Source organism: Psammomys obesus, unplaced genomic scaffold (genome assembly GCF_907164565.1).
Source record: "Psammomys obesus unplaced genomic scaffold, mPsaObe1.curated_primary_1811, whole genome shotgun sequence".
NCBI lineage: Eukaryota > Metazoa > Chordata > Mammalia > Rodentia > Muridae > Psammomys > Psammomys obesus.
The window spans coordinates 7658642-7682779 of record NW_026596100.1 but is presented as its reverse complement, the minus strand read 5'-3'; the positions used below and the strand labels follow the sequence as shown (position 1 = coordinate 7682779).

General features: G+C 37.8%; 1 protein-coding gene across 12 annotated transcripts in view; it reads left to right on the top strand.

Annotated features, from left to right (window-relative positions):
* The window catches only part of Pam (peptidylglycine alpha-amidating monooxygenase), a 295916-nt gene that overhangs the window by 222921 nt on the left and 48857 nt on the right, over positions 1 to 24138 (top strand). For 7 of the 12 annotated variants that reach the window (XM_055628355.1, XM_055628353.1, XM_055628350.1 and 4 more), the window contains exons 13-15: positions 6559 to 6743; positions 8398 to 8469; positions 21599 to 21916. In XM_055628355.1, the coding sequence (XP_055484330.1) occupies positions 6559 to 6743; positions 8398 to 8469; positions 21599 to 21916 (575 nt within the window). The remainder of the gene's footprint in view (positions 1 to 6558; positions 6744 to 8397; positions 8470 to 21598; positions 21917 to 24138) is intronic. The other 5 variants (XM_055628360.1, XM_055628358.1, XM_055628357.1 and 2 more) reach the window with 1 other exon arrangement.

Below are 24138 nucleotides of genomic sequence, written 5' to 3'. Positions count from 1 at the left end.
AGAAAGAAAGAAAGAAAGAAAGAAAGAAAGAAAGGAAAGAAAGAAAACACGAGTGATTGTGGAATACAGCTAACCAGGTGTGCTTCTCTCCTGAGACAGTTTGATTCCTAATAATCCTCCGCAGGGGACAGGCTCCCTGCCAGATAGAAAGCTCCCTTAGTGGTAGATACAAACTAAGTATGACCCTTTCCATTCAGCCTTTCCAGTGAAAAGTTTGCATTTAGAGTCAGTACCTCAAATGAACAGTATTGGTGAGCAGATTAGTATTTCTCACAGAATCACGTGTTTGAAGGAAGAATTCAAAGTATCACTATTTGCAGATGATATGATAGTGTATATGAGTGACTCCAAAAATTCAAACAGAGAACTCATTCAGCTGATAAATGCCTTCAGTAAAGTGGCTGGATACAAAATTAACTAAAAAAAAAAAAAAAAAAAAAAAATCTGTAGTCCTCCTGTATACAAAAGAAAAAGTGCTGAGAAAGAAATTAGGGAAAACAACACCCTTAGAATAGCGACAAATAACATAAATTACCTTGGTGTAACCCTAACCAAGCAAGTAAAAGACTTGTTTGAAAAAAAACTTTAAGTCTCTGAAGAAAGAAATTGAAGAAGATATCAGAAGATGGAAAGATCTCCCGTGCTCATGGATTGATAGGATTAACATTGTGAAAATGGCCATCCTGCTAAAAGCAATCTACAGATTAATGCAGTTCCCATCAAAATACCAACTCAATTCTTTACAGACCTTGAAATAATTCTCAACTTCATATAGAAAAACAAAAAACCCAGAATTGCCAAATAATCCTGTACAACAGATCGTCTGGAGATATCTCCATCCCGGATCTCAAGCTGTACTACAGAGCAATAATAATAAAAACTGCATGGTACTGGCATAGAAACAGAATGGTAGATCAATGGAATCAAATAGCAGACCCAGAAATAAACCCACACCCTTATGGACATCTGATTTTTTACAAAGATGCCAAAACCATATAATGGAAAAAAGATAACATCTTCAACAAATGATTCTGGTCTAATTGGATGTCTAAATGTAGAAAAATGCAAATAGATCCATATTTACCACCCCACAAAAAAATTAAAGTCCAAGTTGATCAAAGACCTCAACATAAAACCAGACACACTAAATCTGTTAGAAGAAAATGTAGGGAAGAGCCTTAAACTCATTGGCACAGGAGAAAACTTCCTGAACAAACCTGAACATTTTAAAAATTAGTATATTTATCTGTCTCTCTGATGAATATATACTATTAATTGTATTAGTTTCCATAAGAATAGATGCATGTGCAATATGGGCACATTCATGTAACATATATATATATTTTTAAATGTTTACGTGTAATTTTTTCAAGCAAACACATGGTAAGATAATTCATGTTAGAAGTTACTACGTTATATTTTATCTTCACAAATTTGCTATAATAATAAACTGTGATATTAAGGAATAAAGAACAAAGTATTTTGTTATTTAAAATACCTAAATATATGCATTTTTCTTATTTTTGCTTGTTTTGTTTTGGAGAATATAATTATAACATTTCACCCTTTCCTTTCATCTCTCCCATATACCCATCCTTTCTCTTTTTCAAATTCCTGGCTTCATTTTTCCTTAATTGTTATAGTCTGTATATATGTCTATACATATAAATGTGCTTGTACATATACATTCCTAAATGTTACCTGCTCAGTCTACATAATGTAAGTTGAATATATTATCTTATGTTTGACCATTTTGTGTTAGCTAATCAATATATATGTATATATACATTCTTCACTGGGGAAAACTATTACTCCACCTGTCAACATTCTCTAGTTGTCTGCGGATCTTTGTGTAGGGCTGATGCCTACAACATCCAGTTTGGCATGTATATTGTCCTTGTTTAGCTCATGTTTGGACAGTCACGTTGGTGAGACTTTATGGGTGTAGCTTCTGATATTATTAGGAGATACAGTATTACAGCAAACTCTCTGATCTTCTAGTGTTTACTTTCTGGACCCTCTTCTGCAATGTTTCTTGAGACTGGATTTCCAAAGCGCTGCATTCTGATGATTGGTTTTTTGTTGTGGTTTCTATATGTTGAAAAGAGAGATTTCCCTACCAAGGGGTAAAGGTTACAGCTATACATACATATAAAAATCAATGTATTGATTATGGCTAGGAGTTGTGCGGATTTAGTGATACCCAGCTGTGATGACTATGAACTGCAATGACTTATGTGCCATGGTAACCCTAAGGGTGCAGTCGTGGCACGCATACCTTTGCAGTAACCAGTAGCTCTCTAATTGGACCGAAGACCCACTCAACAACACGGAAACCAGGCTTGGTAGTGGAAACAGCTGGCTACTGAGAACTAGTAATCATGGATATTGGAGGAGAACCTACAACCAAATGCATTATTCAAATGTATGAACTTTGTACTTTTTCACATATAACTTCTAAACTAATCATTGTTTTCCTAGCCTCCAGTATTAGTGTAAAATAATTTCATATTCTTATTTCATATTCTAACCCTTTATCAGTTGCTCTCACTGATTTGTTCCTGATAACAGGAGTAAATTATTTTTTTATCCCTGTATGGGCTGATAATTCTATTTAGCAAACATTTTACAGTTTAGTCCATTGTTCCAAGGTTGATTACCATTTATATATAACATTATATCATCTGCAAATAAGGATACTTTTATTTCCTCCTTTCCTATTTGTATACAGTTGATTTCCTTCAGTCGTCTTATTGCTCTAGCTTAGATGTCAAGTACTTTATTGACTTACTGACTTATTGATTTATTGGGGAGAGTGGACAACCTTATATTATTCCTGGTTTTAATAGAAATGCTTTGAGTTTCTCTCCTTTTGAGGTTGGCTGTAAGCTTACTGTACAATGTCTTGATTATTTGGGGGTGTATATCTTGTGTCCTGTGCTGGTCAGCTTTATATCAACTTGACAGAAGGTAGAGTCATCAGAGAAGAAAGAGCCTCAATTGAGAAAATGCCTTATAAAATAGGACTATAAGAAAGCCTGTAGGGCATTTCCTTAATTAGTGATTGATGGCAGAGGGATCAGCCCATTGTGCATGGTGCCATCCCCAGACTGGTGCTTCTGGGTTCTATAAGAAAGCAGGCTGAAGAAAATTTGAACACAGGGGTCTTCCCAGAGACTCATACTCCAACCAAGTACCATGCATGGAGATAACCTAGAACCCCTGCACAGATGTAGCCCAAGGCAGTCTAGTGTCCAAGTGGGTTACACAGTAATGGGAAGAAGGACTGCCTCCGACATGAATTGATTGGTCTGCTCTTTGATCACTCCCCCTTGGGTGGGAGCAGCCTTACCAGGCCACAAAAGATGACAATGCAGCCACTCCTGATGAGATCTGATAGACTAAGATCAGAAGGAAGGAGAGGAGGACCTCCCCTATCAGTGGACTTGGGAGGGGCATGCGTGAAGAAGGGGGAGGGAGGGGGGATAGGGAAGGGAGAAGGGAGGGGCAATGATGAACTATGATGTAGAAGTGTAAGCTAAATAAGCCCTTTCCTCCCCAACTTGCTTTTAGTCATGGTGCTTCATAACAGCAGTAGTAACACTAACTAGGACATATCCCTGGTCTCTCTAGTACTTTTATTTTGAAGGGGTACTGGCTTTTGTCAAAGCACTTTTTTGAATCTAATGACAGCTTTGAGTATGTTTATGTAGTGGGTTACATTTATTGATCTAACTGTTGAACCATCCCTGCATCTCTGGGATGAAGTCAACTTGATCATTGTTGTATGATTTTTGTGATATGTTAATTGGATTTAGTTTACAATATTTTTGTTGTTACCTCTTTGTGTGGTTTTGGCATCAGAGTAATAGTAGCTTCATAAAAGAATTGGGCATTATTCTTTCAGTTTCTGTTTTGTGGAAAAATCTGAGTATTGGCATTAATTTTTCTTTGAAGATCTGATAGAATTCTGTGCTGAATTCATCTGGCTCTGGCTTTTTGTTATTGTTGTTACGTGTTTTTAATTAGTATTTCTACTTCACTAGGGTTATAGGTCTTGGATTATTCGGAGTTCTCTAGAGGACAGAACTTCTAGAATGAGTTCATGTATGTTGAAAGGAAATTTATTTTAAAGGCTTGTAGACTGCAGTCCATCTAGTTCAACAATGTCTGTCTGCTGATGGAAATTCCAAGGATGTGAGAGTTGTTCATTCCACAAGGCTGGATGTTTCTACTTATCTTCAGCATTCCTTGGAATCCCAAAGAAAGGTTCCAACACTGGTGAGGGAATGCCTCAGCATCATATATGAACATGCCTGCAAGAGTGACGGCAAGCAGTCAAAAAAACAAAAGCTTCCTTCTTCCATATCCTTTTCTTATGACATCACTCATTAGTTTTAGAGCACATAATTTTCTGACCAACACTGAAACTGTTCAAATATTTTTGGATTGTGTTTTGACACCATGAAGAAGTGCATAGCTAGCAGGTGTTGTCTGTGGTTGCTTCACCTTACAAGTTGCTTTTATTTCATGGAAAAGGCTGTTAAAATGACAGATATCAGATTTTCAGTAAGGAGCCAAATTATTTCTGAAGCAGAGTTTGTCCTCATTGCAAGAGCCGAAACCTGAGGTCTCACAGGGCCCATACATTTTCACAGCTTATGGGAATCATATCCTATTTGGAAAAGATTTTTATTTTTTTCTGTTTTCTTGCTGATGCCATCTATGTTGCTATAGAAAGGAATTGATTGCATCATGACATTGCTGGTAAAAAATCTACACTGATGAATTTCTCCAGAGCAAATAGTCTTCTTTAGAAAGCTGGTTTTCGGTTAGGGTTTCCAAAAATTGTTACAACTTATAACCAAAAGGAAATTTTTTTCCAGAACTAAATTGCTAGATAAGCCTTCTGAGGTGTGTGGATACAAAGATTCCTTAATTACCACCAAGAGATGTAAATACCTGGTAGTCTGTGTTGACTGAGAAAGAAAGCATGCCTTGTAAGGAAAAAGGATTTCTGTTACCCAGAACTATTTTCTTGGAAACGGTTGTTTCATTCTTTTAAATGTCTATGCCTAGCATTATCTGTCAGCTGTACATACTACCTGGATAGGATATGCACCCCTTAGGAAAGGTTAATCAGAATCACCACTGGCCATTCTTTCATTCCCTGCTACCTCACTATAGTCACAAAGTCAGATATCAGGGATATATTTAAAATGCTTTAGGTGGCATGTGACAAAAAGGATGCAGTGAATCCAAAACAACTGTCTAGGCACTGGACCAATAAGTGTACTTGTAAACAGTATATGCTATTCCTTTAGGAGTATTTTAATTTTTACCATCTGTCCTGTTTTCTTTCTGTTGGCTTGATTACATACCCTGATAAACTCTAGCTTAGGGAAGAAAGGGCTCATTGGTTCACAACTGCAGGTTACAGACCATCTTTGCAGGGAAGTAAAGGCAGTTGGAAATTGAAGCAGTTCGTGCCATCCACAATCAAAGGCAGAGAGAAAATGGTTATGTATATCTTTGCTCTGTTTACCCTCTTTTAGCCCATAGCCCAAACCCAGTGAAAGGTGTCACCACTGTTAGGCCAATTAAAGATATCAGCCAGTCATGCTCAGTCATGCCTACAGCTGAGTCTAATCTAGATCTTTCTCACTGAAACACACATCCTTCCCAGATGTCCGATTAGCTTTCACTATCCATTTGATACAGGATACAGTCATCTGAGAATGGAGTCTCAGTTGAATGATGACCCAGATCAGATTGGTCTAGCGTCTTGCATTTGGTAAATTTTCTTGCTTCTTAGTTGATGTGGGAGAGCTCAGCCCACTGTAACTAGCTAGCACTGTCTCTAGGCTGGTGGCCTGTAAGCTTGAGCCTGCAAACGAGCCAGCAGATTGTATCCCTCCATGATTACTGCTCTATGTTCCTCCTCGAGCTTCTGCCCTGCCATCCTTTAATCATGGACTGCAACCTGTAAGCTGAAACACACCTTCTCCTCCCCTAATCTGCTTTTGGCCAGAATACTTTCCTCAGAGCAACAGAGATGGAGCCAGAACCTCAGATGATTCTAGATTGTTGCAAGTTGATGATTAAAACACACCGTCACACTGTCATCAAGCAAACGATGTTATTTATTAGACTATATATTCAGAGATCATTTCTATAGTTCGTTACTAGAGAAGTTTCTCTGATCTTGTTATTTATTAGAAATTTAATTGATTTATATATGGCTTTTATAACATGGAAGATAAAGAACAAAATGTTTTAGGAAGGGAAAATTGTATGTCTGAGCTACTGAGATACCGTTTTCATCTGTGATACTGGGTAGTGTCCACGGAGTAACCAAAAACCAATACTTTGTTGTTAGATGGAAATACACCTTTGATGTTGAAGACTGTGATCAATTTTAAAGAAAAATATAAAATGGATGCAGTGTTTTACTATCCAGGCCCTCCCTGGCACATTTATAGGCTATATTTCTCTTGCATTAAGGATGTGTTTTATGTCAACAGCTTACATGTTCTATCTTCTTTATTCCCCCTACAGTGGCACATCCAGTGATGAAATGTGCAACTTATACATCATGTATTACATGGAAGCCAAATATGCAGTTTCCTTCATGACCTGTACACAGAATGTGGCTCCAGACATGTTCAGAACTATACCAGCAGAGGCCAATATTCCGATTCCTGTGAAACCTGACATGGTTATGATGCATGGGCATCACAGAGGTGAGTGGGATGTTCACGTATGTTACTGTACAATTTTGTGCTCTATGTTTTCATTTGTGTCCCATGTGACCACATGATTAATCTGAAATTATTGTCGCCTCTTTACTCAATCACTATGCACACACATTTTTATTTCTTCTCCACTCCATTTTTATATAATCTCTGCTCCCTGACATAGCTCCATCACAACATCAAACGAAGGCACTGGGGAAATAGCTCCGCTGATACAGTGCTTGGCACACTGAGTTCAGATCCCCAGTCCTGGTGTAAAACAACTAGACACAGTGGCGCACATCTGTAATCCTAGTGGCACACTAGGGAGGCAGACACAGGTGGAACCTAAAGCAGTACAGGCCACCCAACATGAGCAAATCGGGGAGCTCGTGATTCAATAAAAGACCCTGTTTGGAAAAATAAGAAGAGTAATTCAGAAAGATATCCAGTGCTTACATCTGGCCTCCACAGACACGAATAGAAGCATCCATGTCCACACAAGGATATATGCACACATCTACAGTGCATAGTACACACATTTTACATGTACATATATATGTGTATATATATATATATATATAGAGAGAGAGAGAGAGAGAGAGAGAGAGAACACGCAAACACATACACAAAAGGGAGCTAGAGAGATGGCCCAGTACGAAAAGTGTTTACCATGCAAGCACAGTACCTAAGTTTGATTATCAGTACTATAAAGGCATCAGTCAATAATTCTTGCCCTTCAGAGGAAGAAACAGAAGAATGTATGAGGTTGGCTGACCAGCCAGTCCAGTGGAATGAGCAAGCTCCAGGTTCTATGAGCTACCCTATCTTAAAACACATGATTGAGAATGCTTAAACAAGACACCTGTAGTCAAACTCTGGTCTACACACACACACACACACACAATTCAAATCCCAGGAAGTGAAAGACTGTTAGTTTTGTGACCAATCCCACCATTGTAAATCATTCTTCATATAATTCCTGTTATGTTTACTCTCTTTACCTTATTCCTTCCATAGGCAGAAATGACTTGCATGACTTAGGAACTGTACCACATCCTAAATGATTATTATTTCCAATCATATCTTTGTAATGTGCCTTTTCAATTAAAAAAATAATTCTTGGCATTCCTGGTCTTTTCTCTTGGACTTTGATTCTAGAACTCATGCCTTGGCTTATTGCTCATCTGCATAATGGTCATACTCAACTGTCATTCATTCCTTTAGTTTAAAATTGCAAAACACACACCCTGCTTACTGCATGAGGTATACTGAGACTTTATGGAGTTTTATAAATTACTAGCCAGAGCAGCTAGTAATCAGGTCATTTACTAAGATGCTAATATAGTTAGAGAATATAAGTTTATATTTTTAAAGTGTCTTAAATATTATGTCTATTTAAATAATAAATATGAAATATTTTAATGTTCTGTAATTGACGTGTTAACAAAGAAAACACAGTTGGTCTGATTATATAACAAGATAGGTAACTGGTAGTTATGTTGGTGGGTGGGAAAAAGTTGTGGAAAAGTGTACATCTACCATGAAAATTCTTAATAATGTAAATGAACATAAGATCCTGAATAATACTGCTGTTTTGATGGTAGATAAAGTATGTAATATAAGCTGATAATTCATGATCGGCTTTTTTGATCCTTTACAGAAACAGAAAACAAAGATAAGAGTGCTTTAATACAGCAGCCAAAACGAGGAGAGGAGGAAGTGTTAGAACAGGGTAAGTATACTTACTTCCATAATTAGCCTATAAAATTATTCACTATTAAAACAGACAGCCAAATATGAAGTAATCAACAGCTTATGTCTCTGTATCAGCCTCAAACCATATCATTACTATTCTTATATGCTGCATAATTAATTTATAAGAAGGTGGTCATTTATTGCAGTTAGCCATGAAAGCAAAATTCATTAGTATAATTTAGTAATGTTAGGTTTTTCTATCTTTGCTTCAGTTTGTTTACTGTTGTAAATTTCCTGTATAGTTTGTAAAAGTGCAAATAAAACCCATGAGAAACAAACATTGGGCTGCTATTGAAATCCAGTGAACTTTTCCAAGTAAATTCTTATGTTACTAACTATATTTGAGTTTTAAGTAACAAGAATGTTGAGAATTAAACCTGCCTCTTCTCTGCTCTCAGCAGGACAGGATGGACTGCTGCTGTGTCTGCATAGTCTCTTGTTAAGTTTCCATCTGTTGAGTTAAGAGGGCATCATTTTTCCTGTGTTCTGTGAATTAGAAGCTACATGTGCTGGCAGTGAGAAAGTGCTCTCCAGAACTTTAGTCCCTTACCAATGTTTGGAAAATACTGTTTTGGGTCCAGAATTATATTATATTGTCCTATTAAGTCATTTTGGCCTAACTTAAGATATGCTTGTAAATGCTAGCTTGATGCTTACACTAAGATATGTCAATTTCAGGCAAATAAGAAATAGATGTTTTCTATTCACAGTGTATGGAAGTTGGGGGCAAGGGTCTATCTCAGTGGGAAAAGCACTTGTTGAGCAAGGTAGAGGACATAGAGTTCAGATCTCCACCTCTCACATAAAAGACAGCCGTGGTGGCCCATCTGTAATCTTAGAACTTGGGAGGCCAAAACAAAGGATCATCTGGGCATACTATGTAGGCCAGTGAAATTAGTGAGATCTACATACAGGGAAAAAAGTTGCATCAATAAATAAAGTAAAGATCAGCTGAAGAAGCTGATACCTACATCAACCTCTGGCCTGCACACACACACAGGCATATGCATGTGGACCGCTGCACAAACAAATTTGAACACACAAACATACACAAGCGAAATAAAACATTGTATTAAAAAAAAGCATTTTAAACTGCAGTTTAGCTTAAGATGCTTCTGTTTATGAATTAAGTAAAAACCAGGGAGGTGACTTTGCACTGAAAAAAAAAAAAAAAAACAACCCATGGGTATAACTTAAAATAGCTAAATCAATCAATCCCGTTGATACATTTGTTAGAAACTTAAGAGTAGCAGATCACATTAGCAGAGTTTACTGTAACTATGCTGAAATTCATCTAGACTTACAAATAATTATTTTTACACTGGACAGAGTTTGAAGTTATATCTTTGGAACACTTTGAGCAATCTTGAAAACTCATTCACGAATACTAACACCTGTAATTGTGTCGGACGAGAGCATCCTTTGTAGATACGTACTCTGGGGCTGCATTGCCATTTCATTTGCACATTAGTTAGCTGATCAAGGTTAAAACCTAAAGACCTTCTGAGCAAATCAGCCTTCTTTCTAATCAGCAGGATATAGGAAGTTCTAAATATGCATACTGTTGTCCCTTAAAACACCTAAACGCCTTACATTCTGCCATGTATTCACCCTTTGTTTCAGAGCATCAAGCTTTAAAAGTACCCAGACTCTTGTGAATTTCGGAGAAAAGTTTTCCTAGTGCTTCTGTTTTCTTCTACTTATAATTGAAATGCTTGTAATTGAAGGAGTACTGTGAGGAAAGTAATATAATTTGGGAAGAAATATTGTTCTGTCTCAGTTGTAGAAAATAAGCTCCACTGCTCACATGTTGAAACGGGTGTATCCATTTTCCCCTGTCTGTGAAGGAGTAAGTCACAGACCCATGCCAGTGTCCACCACAGTCTCTGTGTTAGCCTGCTGGTCACTGGAGGCCACCAGCAGGGTTATTTAAGTAGAGACACAGGAATATGCACATTCAATCAGAGTATCAGATATACTAATGAGATCAATCTATTTCTTCACGATGCACAGGACAAATCTACTCATTAATGAAAGAACGGCCTGTTCTTCAGGAGACTGTTTTTAAACAAACAAAAAAAAAAATCTATTTATTTCATTCCCTAGGACATCATGCTGACCAAATAGCTAGTAGGAGGACTGTAATTACTCAAATAAATTACCCCATGTCTAATAATTTTTAAAGTAAGTCCTTAAACATAACTCATAACTTTATTTTGTTGGTCTGGCCCAATTTGTGTCCATGTATTCCTGCAGATTGCGTTAAATCTTTTAATGTTTTTACCTTCAATAATAAAAAAAAATAGACCTGAATTATTTCTGTAGTGCTAGCCACAGACCAACAGATAGCATATGTATTGGTTCCACAGAAAGTCTCAGACTATGGTTAAGGAGCAGAACAGTTGTGAAACAAGAAAACAATGAACGTCAGGGAGCTGTGTGCAAAGGAAAACTCTGTACTGACCACCAGGTATAGGTTGTTTTGCAAATAATATAGATAGTTCTACATACATACCCATGTATATACACATACACATAAAGTAGTAACATACTATCTATCTGTAAACCTACATGTACAAAGTATGTATGCAGCATTCATTGGAAAGCTGATAGGTAGAGGAAGGGCATGATATATAAAAATATTATATCTTTTGAAAAGAAAAAACTTTAACAAGATAAAATCCATGAGGACTGCTTATATTCTATTAACTGAGATTTTCTAAAAAAAAGATGTAGGGACGGGGCTGGAGAGATGGCTCAGTGGGTAAAGTTCTTGCCATTGCAAGCACGAATGCAGATCTGAATTTGTATTCTAGCACTGAATGGGTGGAGACAGAAGAATCCTGGGGGCTTGCTAGTCATATAGAATAGACAATCAAAATGTGTCACCAACATGGAGGAAAAAATCCAATTAAACTCAACTATCCTTTTAACATGGGTTCATCTAATACATTGTTTCTTTTCTTTGAAATTCTTGTCACTGAAATTACTCGCTATTAACTTTGTTACCAGAACATTGATCTTGAAAATCAGCTGACAGGCCAGTCACATGAAGCCAAGTGGTGCAGCCTCTGTGCTTACTCTTAGCATGCTGGCTCTCCGCAGCACCCTTTACCTGTCTCAGATTCTGTCTCAGCTGTTGTCATATCAGAGACACCAAAGAGCCACTGTTACATAACAGTTTTACTCTTCAAATTGTCTTAGATAATGCAACAATTGTATATATTTCAACAAAGTGTTACACAAGTCTGCAGAGTTTTTTAAAATAAAGGTTACTTTGAGCTTTTAAATAATATTCACTATAGACAATAACCATACAAACTATAAGTAAACAAAAGATTAATAATGCAAAGAAATTATGTATGTGAAATATATATTAAACATGTTTTAAATAGGTATACGTGCATATATACATTATGTTGGCAATATTTATATTAGATCATAATATATGCAAAATTTTGTATTCTTTTTAAAACTATTATACATTACATATTTCCTAAAATAATAATAACTGTTGACAAAGGTGATTTTTTTCAATGCTGAGAATCAGACTAGACAAATATTAGCCACTGAGGCGCATACTCAACCTACAAGTTGAGTATGTAATGTCAACTTTTTTTTTAATGTCTGTATAATTAGTTTATATTCCTGTTGATTTTTAAATATCTCCTTTCTCTGTATATGAGCTTATATATAAACAAATTGATTACACGTGTTCACATACATAAAAATAGCAATATCACCACCTTTTAAATCATTGTAAGTGAGGAATTACCTACATATATGGATACAATAAAGAGTAATTATTTGTATTTAATAAATACAGTGAATAAGTGAACTAGTGCCTACATGTGTAGTAAGTACAATAAATTAAACAGTGGCCTATTGTATGTGGGCGAATCCAATTACAGTGGCTGTGGGTGAAAGCAATGAGTTCTGGCAAGCTATCTGAAGTAAGGGATGTTGAATTTTTCAAGAACAGATGCGGACCAAACTCACAGAGGTCTCACACATGTCTCAGCTGACACTTTGGGAAAACTAATGCATGCTTTCTACGTTTTCCTCATTTCATCTTACACTTGTTTGCTGTCCCAGAGGTAGAGCCTAGGGTCTCTGTCAACATCAGTTAGAAATGAAAGCTCACCTGCCTCAAGCAAGAAACTACACAAGTATATCCAGAATTTTTGGAATTCAGCATCGCCATCCCTAAATTTCAGAGTGCAGATGTTGTTCTGAAATTACATTGCTTGTGTGGTTCAGTGTTTCCCACAACTCAAGGCAGAATTCAAACCTCAAATGCACAGTCCCAGCACATCCTCAGAATGACGCATTTTCCTCTTGACAGCATTTCTTTTGCTGCAGAAAGGCCTGAGACATGTTTTATTTGTTTTGCTTAAAACTCTTCTCATTGTAGCCTTTGTGCCCTCATGTAATCAATCTTCCTACTCAAAGGTCAGAATGAGCTGCTATTATCCAAAGACAGGATGAAGATGACAAAAATACAATTTGTAGAGGGAAAACACTCCATGACCCCAGATCAGCTAAAGGTCATCAGACACCCTCTGTGAAACAGAATAATTGCATAGTGGTTTTAAACTAAAATAAATGAGTTTACATTGGCATGTTTTATCAAATAAGCAAAATCAAGGAAGAGGGTTGCAAGTTACAACATAATGGTTATCTGCAAACTTTCTGAAGTAAGATCTGGTAAATTAAAGGAGAGAGAGGCACAGCCAGAAGCATATATTTCTTTGCCTTGTTCAGAATGAGACATTCCTTTGGTCTCTTACAACGCACACATGATTGCGTATCATCTTCTTAGCCCATCCCATGGACCCTCAATACTGTTTGTCCTGGTTTGAAATACCATACAGTTCTTTTATGTAGTCTTATTTACTAAAATTTATCAGTTTGGTGTGATTTATGAGCTGCTCCCAAGTCTTTATTTATTGAACTAATCTATCAAACACAATTCTAAATACCCCCATGCCTCTGGGAAAGCAGCTGAATGCTGTTTAGAATTGGTTTCTTAATAACAAAATAGGCAGATGTGAATGACCATTTATCACATGGCTGTTTTCCCATATAGATCTGTTTGGATGGTAATTGGAAAGGCCTTCTCCTCTCTGATATTTCTCAAATATATCCTGTAATAAGATTCATTTCATTTGTAAGCCTTGAGCTGGTCAGCACAATGTCAGGTTTATTTCTCTACAGCTGGAGAATAAATACTGTGAGTTAATAACAAGTAAACAATCAATAAACAGAATCAAATCTAACCAATAGAGAAAGCCAGTTGTGACAGAATCATAAAACAAAATATTAAGCTATTTTTTAATAATACTTTCTTTTTCCATTCCACACACCCTTCTCATTAATCAATCATCTTAACATGTTGTTATTGGCTTGGATACTTGGCATATCTTATCAGTGTTTAAACTGCCAGTGAACTGCGTATTTTCTCACAGAGCACCATAGAAATCACAGAGCCATGATGGGAGCTGTCAGCTGTGTATAATAAGACCAAGTGACTCCTGTGGTAAATGGTCATTGATATCCTAGAAAATTACTAAGAGGCTCTTAGTCATTTTAACTTTTTACATTTTTATTTCCCTATTGTATGCTTATGAGTGTTTCACCCACATGTGAGTGCACATGCGTGTAGAATCCACAGAGGCCAAAAGATGTTGAATGCTGGAACTGACGTTACAGATGGTCGGGAGATAGTCTGAGGGTGCTAGGAAGTGAACCTGGGTCTTCTGCAAGAGCATTCAGGCCTGGTGAGACATCTCTCCAGCCCCTGCTCCAGGTCATTTTTTTTTAAGGTGAACCATCTGCCAAAGTTCAGATGTTACATTTTCTAAACGTTAAAGGCAGTTGTGTTTTTTATCCAATTATCTTTGTTTTTGTTTGTTTGTTTGTTTAAAAAACTTATACAGCCATTTTTTTTCTTTTCCTCTTTTTCCATTTTTCTATTTTGAGAGTTTTCTTTTCTTCTTTTTTTCTTTTTTAAGACAAATGCCATTCTGTACCCCATGCTGACCTAGACCCTAGATGTCTCAGCCTCCACCTGCAGAGATGGGATTATAGGTGTGAACTACCACATCTGCCATCATGGGTCTTTCTTTCTTTCTTTCTTTCTTTCTTTCTTTCTTTCTTTCTTTCTTTTTTTTTACAATATGTGTTTTCATTTATTTTAGTTTATCCTCACCACATTCTTTGAAACAAGCAAGAGAAATTCTTTTCAGGTAGTAAGGAATAATAAATTGTTCCTACTAAGCAAAAAAAAAAAAAAATTGCATTGCTCCCTTAGGTAATTAAAGCAAGCACACAACTTAAAAACTTAGAGTTTAATTGGTAGTGTTTACATTTGCAATGTACTGTGCATTTCCATTTTCTCAGCACATTAGTTGCTACTCTAATTGTGTTTTCCAAATATCAAATGGATTCAGTCAAATTAACAACGGAGACCTACCTATACATTTCATAAAAATCAAGGTGTTAGTGGGTGTTGGAGGAATGAATGGGACCTCTCTACACTATAAAATTATCAAAGAAAAAATTGTCTTTACTGAACCAGAAGCAAAGGCCAACATCTTTTACATGTTACTTTTAATTCTAGAATCATTTGTTGGATACTCCAATGATTAGAACTGCATAGAACAGTGGGAATATGGTGGGAGATAAGAAAAAAGGAGTTAGTTATTTATTGACATTTGTATATTGTAATTCTATATTCCCAGAGATAATTTAAATGTCTAAAAACCGTTTTAGCAGATTGTGTACAATTTGATTGTGCATGAAAAGTTATGTTGATGGTAGTAAGCAAAACTGATGAGGAAACCAAAGAACACTTCTGCTTTTTCATAAGAAAGAGACTAGTCACTATCCTTTAGTTTAGTTTTATAAAATTACTATTATAAATACGTACTAGTTAGTTTACAAGTTCCCCGTGTCATTATAAGAATAGGTTGGAAATAGTAAGAGCTGGAGAGGACAGGAACTCCACAAGGAGAGCAACAGAACAAGAAAATTTGAACACAGGGAACTTCCCAGAGACTCATACTCCAACCAAGGACTATTCATGGAGATAACCTAGAACCCCTTCACAGATGTAACCCATGGCAGTTCAGTGTCCAAGTGGGTTACCTAGTAATGGGAAGAGGGACTGCCTCTGACATAATCTGATTGGCCTGCTCTTTGATCACCTCCACCTGAGGGGGGAGCAGCCTTACCAGGCCACAGAAGATGACAATGCAGCCACTTTTGATGAGATCTGATAGACTAAGATCAGAAAGGAGAGGAGAATCTCCCCCTATCAGTGGACTTGGGGAGGGGCATGCATGCAGAAAGGGGAGGGAAGGTGGGATCGGGAGGGGAGAAGAGAGGGGCTTATGGGGGGATACAAAATGAATAAAGTGTAATTAATAAAAAAAGAAAAAAAGAATAGGTTGGAGCAGAGAGAAAGTGATTTCATTTAAAAGTAAACCTGGCTTTTAAATTTGGAAGAATGATAATTTTTAAAAGACAAATAATGTAGATTGGCAGATTAGAAGTAAATTTACAGAAAGGAACTTATGACCATTACAGGCGAGAGAAAGGACCTGGCATCCAGTACAGTGAACAGTTTAGAAGGTATATTTGTCAGTTTTGTTACTGTAACAAATTACCCAAAGAAATGCAACTCTATTTTAAAAACAGGTTTATTTAGCTCCCTTTCTGGAGGCCAGATAGCCTCCATCTGGTAATGGACTTCCTTCTACAGAATTCTGAGATATTATACAGTAATCTGACTAAAAATTTTCAACCATATTAATAATTAACAAAAACAAAAACTGTTTGACCTGTAAATACTTAGGAGACACAATTGTATCCAAACTTCAGTAGACTGGAATTCAATAAGACTATGTGCTGAGAGTCCCTACTTAGCTTTCTGTCAGTGGGCAAGACAGAATTGCCTTTAATTTCCCCACCTAGAATGAGGGAAATAATAATAGCTGTGTCACAGACATGAAATGTCTCCAATCATATGAGGCAGTCAGTGAAGTCGTACTAACCTAAAACACATTGCTATTGCTACCTGGACTATTAGCTACTTGAAAGATTGTTATCCGTCAGCCTCAGGTAAGGTATCAAACAGCTTCCCTAAGATAGTCCACATGTTTCCTAATGTAAATATTGATGACATGCTCTCCCTGACACAAAATATCCCTGTTTGGGCAATTAATTAACAGAGTCTCAGAATAGAACTAGAGAAAACCATTCAGAAATGGACGGGTTGATGGAGGTGAGGGGAAGATGCCTGTGGACTCTACCCAGAGGCTGGAGGGAGGAGCAGCTCTGTCAGTCACAAGCCAGTCAGCAGACAGGAAGAAGCTTCAGCTTCATGATAGGTTTCAAGTCTAGACCATGATTGGGGTCTTTTGGGAGGAAAGATTTCTAATCATGAAAACCAGAGGATTTCGTGAGAATTCGTGATGAATACTTCTGATGAGGAAGCAAAGATGTTCGTAAATTGCATAATTTGGACTTTGTGGTGAATAGAGGGATAGGGGCAAATTCAATATTTTAGACTGAGAGAGTAATTATGAAAAAATACAAAAATCAAAAGCAAAAAAATAATTCAATCTTAGATGTGTTAAGTTTCCAATATCAGTGAAAATGGCATCAAAGTAGAAATTTCAGAATACAGGAAAGTTTTTAAATGTTTTTAAAAGTGTGTGTGTGTGTGTGTGTGTGTGTGTGTGTGTGTGTGTGTGTAGGGGTATGTCCACATGAGTACAGGTCAAAGGTCAGAAGAGGAAGTTGAATCCCCTAACACTGGAATTACTGTCATGCCTAAGCCTCTGACTCTGGTGCTGGGACCTGAACTCAGGTTGTCCGGAAGAGCAGCGTTCCTCATGTGCACTGAGCCTTCTCTCTAGCCCCTAGAATACAGTTTTATACATGAGTTTGGTGCTAGCAAAACTGCAGGTTTAGGGGTAATTTTCCTGGAGGTAAAAGCGTTAGCTGTAAATGTAACTGAGTATGAGGGGGAAAGATCCAGGGTAGACCGTGGGAGATCCTGACATTTCCCATTTCCGTATGTTGTGCAGAGGGAAAACAGAAAGCAGAGATGACTGGAGGAAATTTGTATAGAACATCATAAAAGGAGTTTCCAGTAAATGTCTATGTTCATACCACGAATAAGCCACAGTGCAATATTTGTTGTCTTTTGAACTCATGATCAACTCATGCAGAAGTCATAGAGTGGGAAAGAGGGAAATGAATGCATCTGCCTGCAATTTGGGTTAGGAAGTGGATGGGGGAAGGACATACAAGTCCTTTAGACCCAGTGTGACACATACTGGCTATTTGTTGTCATTAGTTACAGGTATGTAAGATTCAGACACGGCTCAGGGATACTAGCCACATGGCGCATGTGCTGGCTCTAGCATTGAACAGTGCAGGCGTAGCACATTGTCATTTTCAAGAAGTTCCTTTTGGTTATGTTGGAACTTTTAGTAGAAGCAGAAAGACGCAGGGGTGTGAGGGATAGGAGTCTGTGGACTGTAACCCGGGGCGGGGGGTCATCTTAAGGAGGTGTGGCTATCTCCATCACAAGCCAAGGCAGCAGAGGTAGAGCAGTTCAACACCATATGTCAGAAAGGAGCACTGCCCAGTCTCTCCTCCATGACTGCTCAAGCCTCCAGTGAGCGTGTTTATAGCCTGTGAGGCAAACATGAGGTGAAGGTTGAAAAGATTAAGAAGCATTGGAAGGACTAGCAGAGGGAGCCATCCAGTACGCTTGAGTGTACTTCATATGTGGATTTTAATAGACATATGGACCAATGGAATGGAAAACTCGGAAACAACCCAACAGTAAAACAAACCACCTATAGTTCTTATAAATGTTTTTAATTTATCTTTTGACAGTTTTATGCATGTATATAGATGTGGTGTTATTAACTGGAACATGGCCAGCATAACAATAGCTACATCACTGAAGAAAATTGTCTCTTCCTCCCCCATGCCAGTAACTGCCAGTAGCTCCTCAACATTACATCTGGGATGTAATGTTGAGGTTCTATCTTGTACAGTAACCACAGCTGCTCTAAGTTCAGGAGGGCAATGGCATGACCACAGACAGCATTTCATAGCAGCCCTCCCTCTCCATTCTTTGGCTCACCTATTCTGCCTTCTGCCTCTTCAGTAATGACCTTTGAACCATGGAGCAGGTGATGCAGGTTACTCATTTATAGCACTCAGCAATCACAGTTGCCAGCATTCTGTCCAGTTACGAGTCTCTGTATTAACCACTGCTCACTGAAAACATCACTGATCTGTGAGTGTAAATGTCCTTGCTCCCCCAGCAGCCTGTGCAGCACCTTCTGCTCAGCCCACCTCCTCACCACCCCTCTCCAGGGAGGGATCCCAGATATGCATCACCAGCTCCCACTGCCTGAGGGAAATGTCCTGTCACCATGAAAGTTAGCCCACAGACAAGTTTCCAGTTCAGTGCCAGCTTGGTTTCTCTAGGTCACATAATGAAAGTGAATGGTGTCTTCAAAACATAGTTTCTTAGACTCTAATTCTGGTGAAAAACCAAGAGCAGGGCAAGAGCCTTTATTGTTTTGAGAGGCGTCCGAGAGCCTCCCCAGCAAACATTTCACCGGAAGGCATCCCATGCTCGGTTCTGGGATTTCTGTTCAATGATCTATGACTTCTGGGAGCAGCATTATCTACCCATGCATGGTTTCTCAATTCAGATGCCTTTAAAAACCCGCAAAGTAGTGGGTTTCCATTTAGCTTTGTCATGTATCCTTAGTTTTGTTTAACCCTCCCTTCAATGTTCTTTTTTCCTTCCATCCCCTCAGCCCAATCCCCTCTTAAACAGCCACTTCTAATACAAGGGTGTCAGAGAGATGCACTGGAGCCTTTTCAATAAATGCTGTGGGGGAAGCTGGGTGCCAAAATGTAGAAGAACTAAACTAGATTCTTGTCTCTTACCCAAGAGACTTAATGGAAGATAACAAATTCTGAAAATGGCAAAGGAAAGCTTGAGTAAAACACTTCAATGTATAGACAAGGACATTCTAAAAATGACTTAGCAGCTAGAGAAATTATAGCAGGAATGACAGTTGGGGTTATATGAAATTAAATGGCTTCTGTGCAGCAAAAGAAACAATCTGCAGAGTAGAAACGGTTTACACAATAGGAGAAAAAAAATTTCCAGCCAATTTCTTCTGTTTATGTCCTCCTCCTTATAATGTGCTCATCAGACCTATGTCTTAAGTTGAGATCTTAATGTGTCTAAGAAAAATGGTTACCATTTCAAGATTCCATCTATGCAGGAACAGCCAAGAGAGAGGGAAGAAAGGGAAAGGAAAAGAGAGGTTGAATGGTCAGGTTCCTGCATGAGACAGCCATCTAGTGGTGTCCAGGGCTGTGCTTTCGCAGTTCAGTGCAACCAGCGTGCAACCAAGTCTGTCACATAGCTTTAACATTTCCCTTTCCTAACCCAAAGACGATTTTAAATGGCTATTTCAAAGGAACAGCAGTGTTCTACTTTTGTTATCTTACAATGGCCTTTAGACTTTGATGAACCTGAAGGACTATGCAAAGCAGTAGGTCTGTGTTCCTCCTTTCATATCAACCTGATGACATTGATTCAAGTTTGAAATTATGTGTTTTGTCTCTTCTTGAAATAACATTGTCTCCTTCCAGAAGTGTGATGAATTGTTTACACTTTGTGAGAGAAAGAATTTAGCTGAAATGGATTTACTTTCTTCTGCTAGGCAGTGTGTGACTGTGCCCTAACCAGTTTGGTTGAATGGTGATTTGTTTTGTTTTCTTTAAAGAGATGGCTCCATTAGTTAGTAATTGTTTTCTGATTAAAGGTTTCACCTAGGATAATCTGATTTCATGGGCAAGCATTGGAAGCCTACCTTGAATTGTTAAGCCAAGATTATTTGTAACTATGTCAAATGTGATAGCATACATTTGCAGAGACTTTGTGTCCTTTTGCACAAATGTCCTAAGAATATATTCTTCAGTGGCTTGCAACATAGCTAAACCACTTAAGATTTTTTGTCTTCTCCTGGCCATGAAATGCATTTATAAATATTAACCTGTGATGCTGTAGATGAAATTAAGTATAGGCAATCAAAATCTACAACCATGATTTTCTAGTAGCCAAACTACAGTTGAGAACAGGAAGACCTGGGGGAGGGGGTTGCCAGGGGACCCACCCACATGTATGTTTTTCATTCACAAAGCAGACAAAATGGGTTTGAACACATAAATGATGACGACTACAATATTGTATGGCCTTTCTTTAGTTTATACATGGTTTATATACGGTTTTCATAAAACCCAACTCAAGCTTGTTGTAGTGATAGCTCAGCTAATGATTTTTAGGGTTTTTTTTTTCTTTTGTATTCTTTGTTTCTCATTGCCTTTAAAGGATTATTATATAAAAAAATAATTCTTCTGGAGTTGCTTCACTTACTGCTTAAGAGGAACAATTGAAACTATTTATGGTAGCTACTAGGAAAACCCTAAGCCTGGTTTCTCAGTTGCCATATATATACATGTCTGATAGATTGCTATGTTTCACAAATATTCTTGAAAAAAGCATTTTATTTATTGTATCTTATGCTTTAACAGGTTTTTAAGACAAATTTAAATCATTTGGTTGTGATGATTGCTTTCTCTAATGTATCTGTGGCTATTTTATTTTTGATAGCTGATGGATTCCTAAATTCTTAATTTCCATACTCTATTCCATGAAAGCCAGTGATTAAAATATGCCATGCAGTCACATATGAATTATTTTGTTCTATTTCTACAAATCTGTTAATAGTCACAGTCTGTGAAATAGCAGAGAAAAATAGTATGTAAATGAAATGTAAAATTATGTTTCCAGTGTTTGAGTTCCACCTCCCCTTCTCTCTGTCCCTTCTCTCCTCCCCATCCCTCTATCCCTCCTATATGTAAAAGTGTGCAAACAACCTTGTCTGTCACTTATTACCATGATCAAGAAATGATATTTCAAACACACCAAATTTTGTAAATTTTACTGTCATATAAACCTTCTGCCTCTTTATTTCTTTTTCCCCCTACAGGTGATTTCTATTCACTGCTTTCCAAGCTTCTAGGAGAAAGGGAAGATGTTGTTCATGTGCACAAATATAATCCTACAGAAAAGGCAGAATCTGGTTCCGAACTGGTAGCTGAGATTGCAAACGTAGTCCAGAAAAAGGACCTTGGTCGGCTGGATGCCAGAGAGGGTCCAGAGCATGAGGACAGGGGCAATGCTATCCTAGTCAGAGACAGAATCCACAAATTCCACAGACTAGAGTCAACTGTGAGGCCAGCTGAGAGCAGAGCTTTCTCAGCCCCGCAGCCTGGTGAAGGTCACTGGGAGCCAGAGCACTCAGGAGGTGTGTTAAGGGTCTCTTTTAAGCAATAAAGTATGAAGCACTGCAATCCGCATAAGCAAAATCTGAAGGGAATAAAAATAGGTAGTTAAGTTCACCAACAACAAAAAGATCTTATTGGAACAAATATGACTCAGATTTGAGCTGCCAAATACCACATTTGTTTGAAGAGATGTTTTTATTTTATTTTGTGTTGGTCCGATACTATACAGATTCATCATTTATTCAGTGAGTGACTCCAAAGGAGACCACACTTAGTCATTCTGGAAAGAATGATATGTGAAATTCAGAGTAATAAATCAACATTTTCCCCGTGGCTCAATGAGAAGAAATTGAAATTTCAAAACCTCACCTATAAATGCCAATGTATATAATGCTTACATTATCTTCAAGTAATTAATGTCCTCTCAAAAGAATCAAATACTCTGAACATTTTCATCCTACTGACTTGCAAAATATAATCATTTTATGACTGATTTCTTAAGTTTCGTTATCAGCTACTATCTTAATTGAAAATTGAATATACATTTCTGAAGGGACTCCAGTAAGTCAATAGTTATCAGATTTATCTTTATTTTTAGCCAGGATTGGCTTCCATAATTAGAGGACAATACCTTATTCCCTTCAGGTTTCTGTACCAGCAAGGAATGGATGGCTCATCTTTGTCTTTATGCTGTGGCCTCTGTGATATTGTGTTTCATGTGACTTGCTAATGTGGAAAGCCAAGTAATAAAGCATGTGGAAAGAATCTCCAAAAAGTAACAGATATGCATGCATGGCAGCTGTCCATGTGTGGGCTTCGATGGCACCGGCATCAGCTTGATGTTTTCAAATTCAGCTTTGCAGGAAGCCCTGAATTATTCAACACCCAGCTGATTTTTATTTATAATTGAAAAAATTAGCATGCAGTGCCTTTGCTCACATGGAAGTTTCAAGTACTGTCCACTGGGATTGGCCTAATGGTCTGTATGAGGTGTTAAGGAGCCTACACTTTTAACTCCTCATATTTTAACAGGCTCTAACTGGTTCCAAATTTGTCTAATAAAACTGTGTTTCTCAAGAGGTGAACCTAGGACTCTTCTTGCTTGAGAATTACCCAAGATGTTTAAGAAAAACACAGCTTCTGTATCCTATCAAAGAACGGGTGAACTGGTGTCTGAGGAAAGCAGCAGATGTGCAGTTTATTGTGTCTCTACTTAGCTCATAACATGCAAGGGTCTGTGTGAGCCTCTGTGCTAAGAATATAGACATATAAAAGACAAAAAAGCGCAATTCTGTTCACATGGTAAATGTTAGAACTGCAGCACACAGCGGTCCATCACTCCTCTTTTATTTCCTGAACTTGAGATATCATGGTCAGTCTTTATTATCATAAGTGGCAGTGGGAAAAGTCAGCATTCAGGGACTTTTATTCTGTGGTTGAGAGCACATAGCATTCTGCAGCGGTCCCAGGATGGACTCCGAGCATACTCATGATGGCTTACAGTTACCTGTAGCCCTGATTCCAGGAGTTCCTATACCCTCTTCTGACCTCTGGAGGTCCCAGGCATGTGGTGCTCATACATATGTGCAGACCATCACGAACACATATTTTAAAAGAAGACTGTGTATTTCTGAAGTTTTAGTTTTTCTTAAAGAGCAGGAAATACTCCCCCCCACCCCCACCACACACATATCATTTGCTATTCCCAGAACTAGCCATGAGGCAGTGCTCAGGAGAAGAAATTTCCTCTGAAGATCTCACCGGGGAACTTTTCTTTCTATCGTAAATATGAGTAAATGTCACTAAATTTAAGGACTCACTGATGTTAGGCAGCACAGCTCCCAGTTGTTAAAAGAACTATATGTGGATTTCTTTCTGAAATGATTTGCTTTAATGTTACTTCACTGTTCTAACTCCAAAATCTTTAAAACTAAACTTCATATTTAGTGAGACTTGTAATCATGTAGGTCTATATTTTTACCTATTTTATTGCGGTTCCTTATACCTCTACCTCCCTTCCAACCCTTACCTACCCTAATCCAACACCTCAGCACTAGGTAGGAGAGAATGAAGATTAGAGGGGAAAGGGGCAGCTTATGTTTGTTTAAACTACTTCCTGCTGTTTATGGAAGTAGTTCCTTGGGGCAAGTTCAGCTTTCACAGGCAGCATATCCAGCAGTCCTGCAAACCAGCAACAGCAAATGTAACAGCAGGATGAACCAGCAGCAATGGCGGGCAGCAG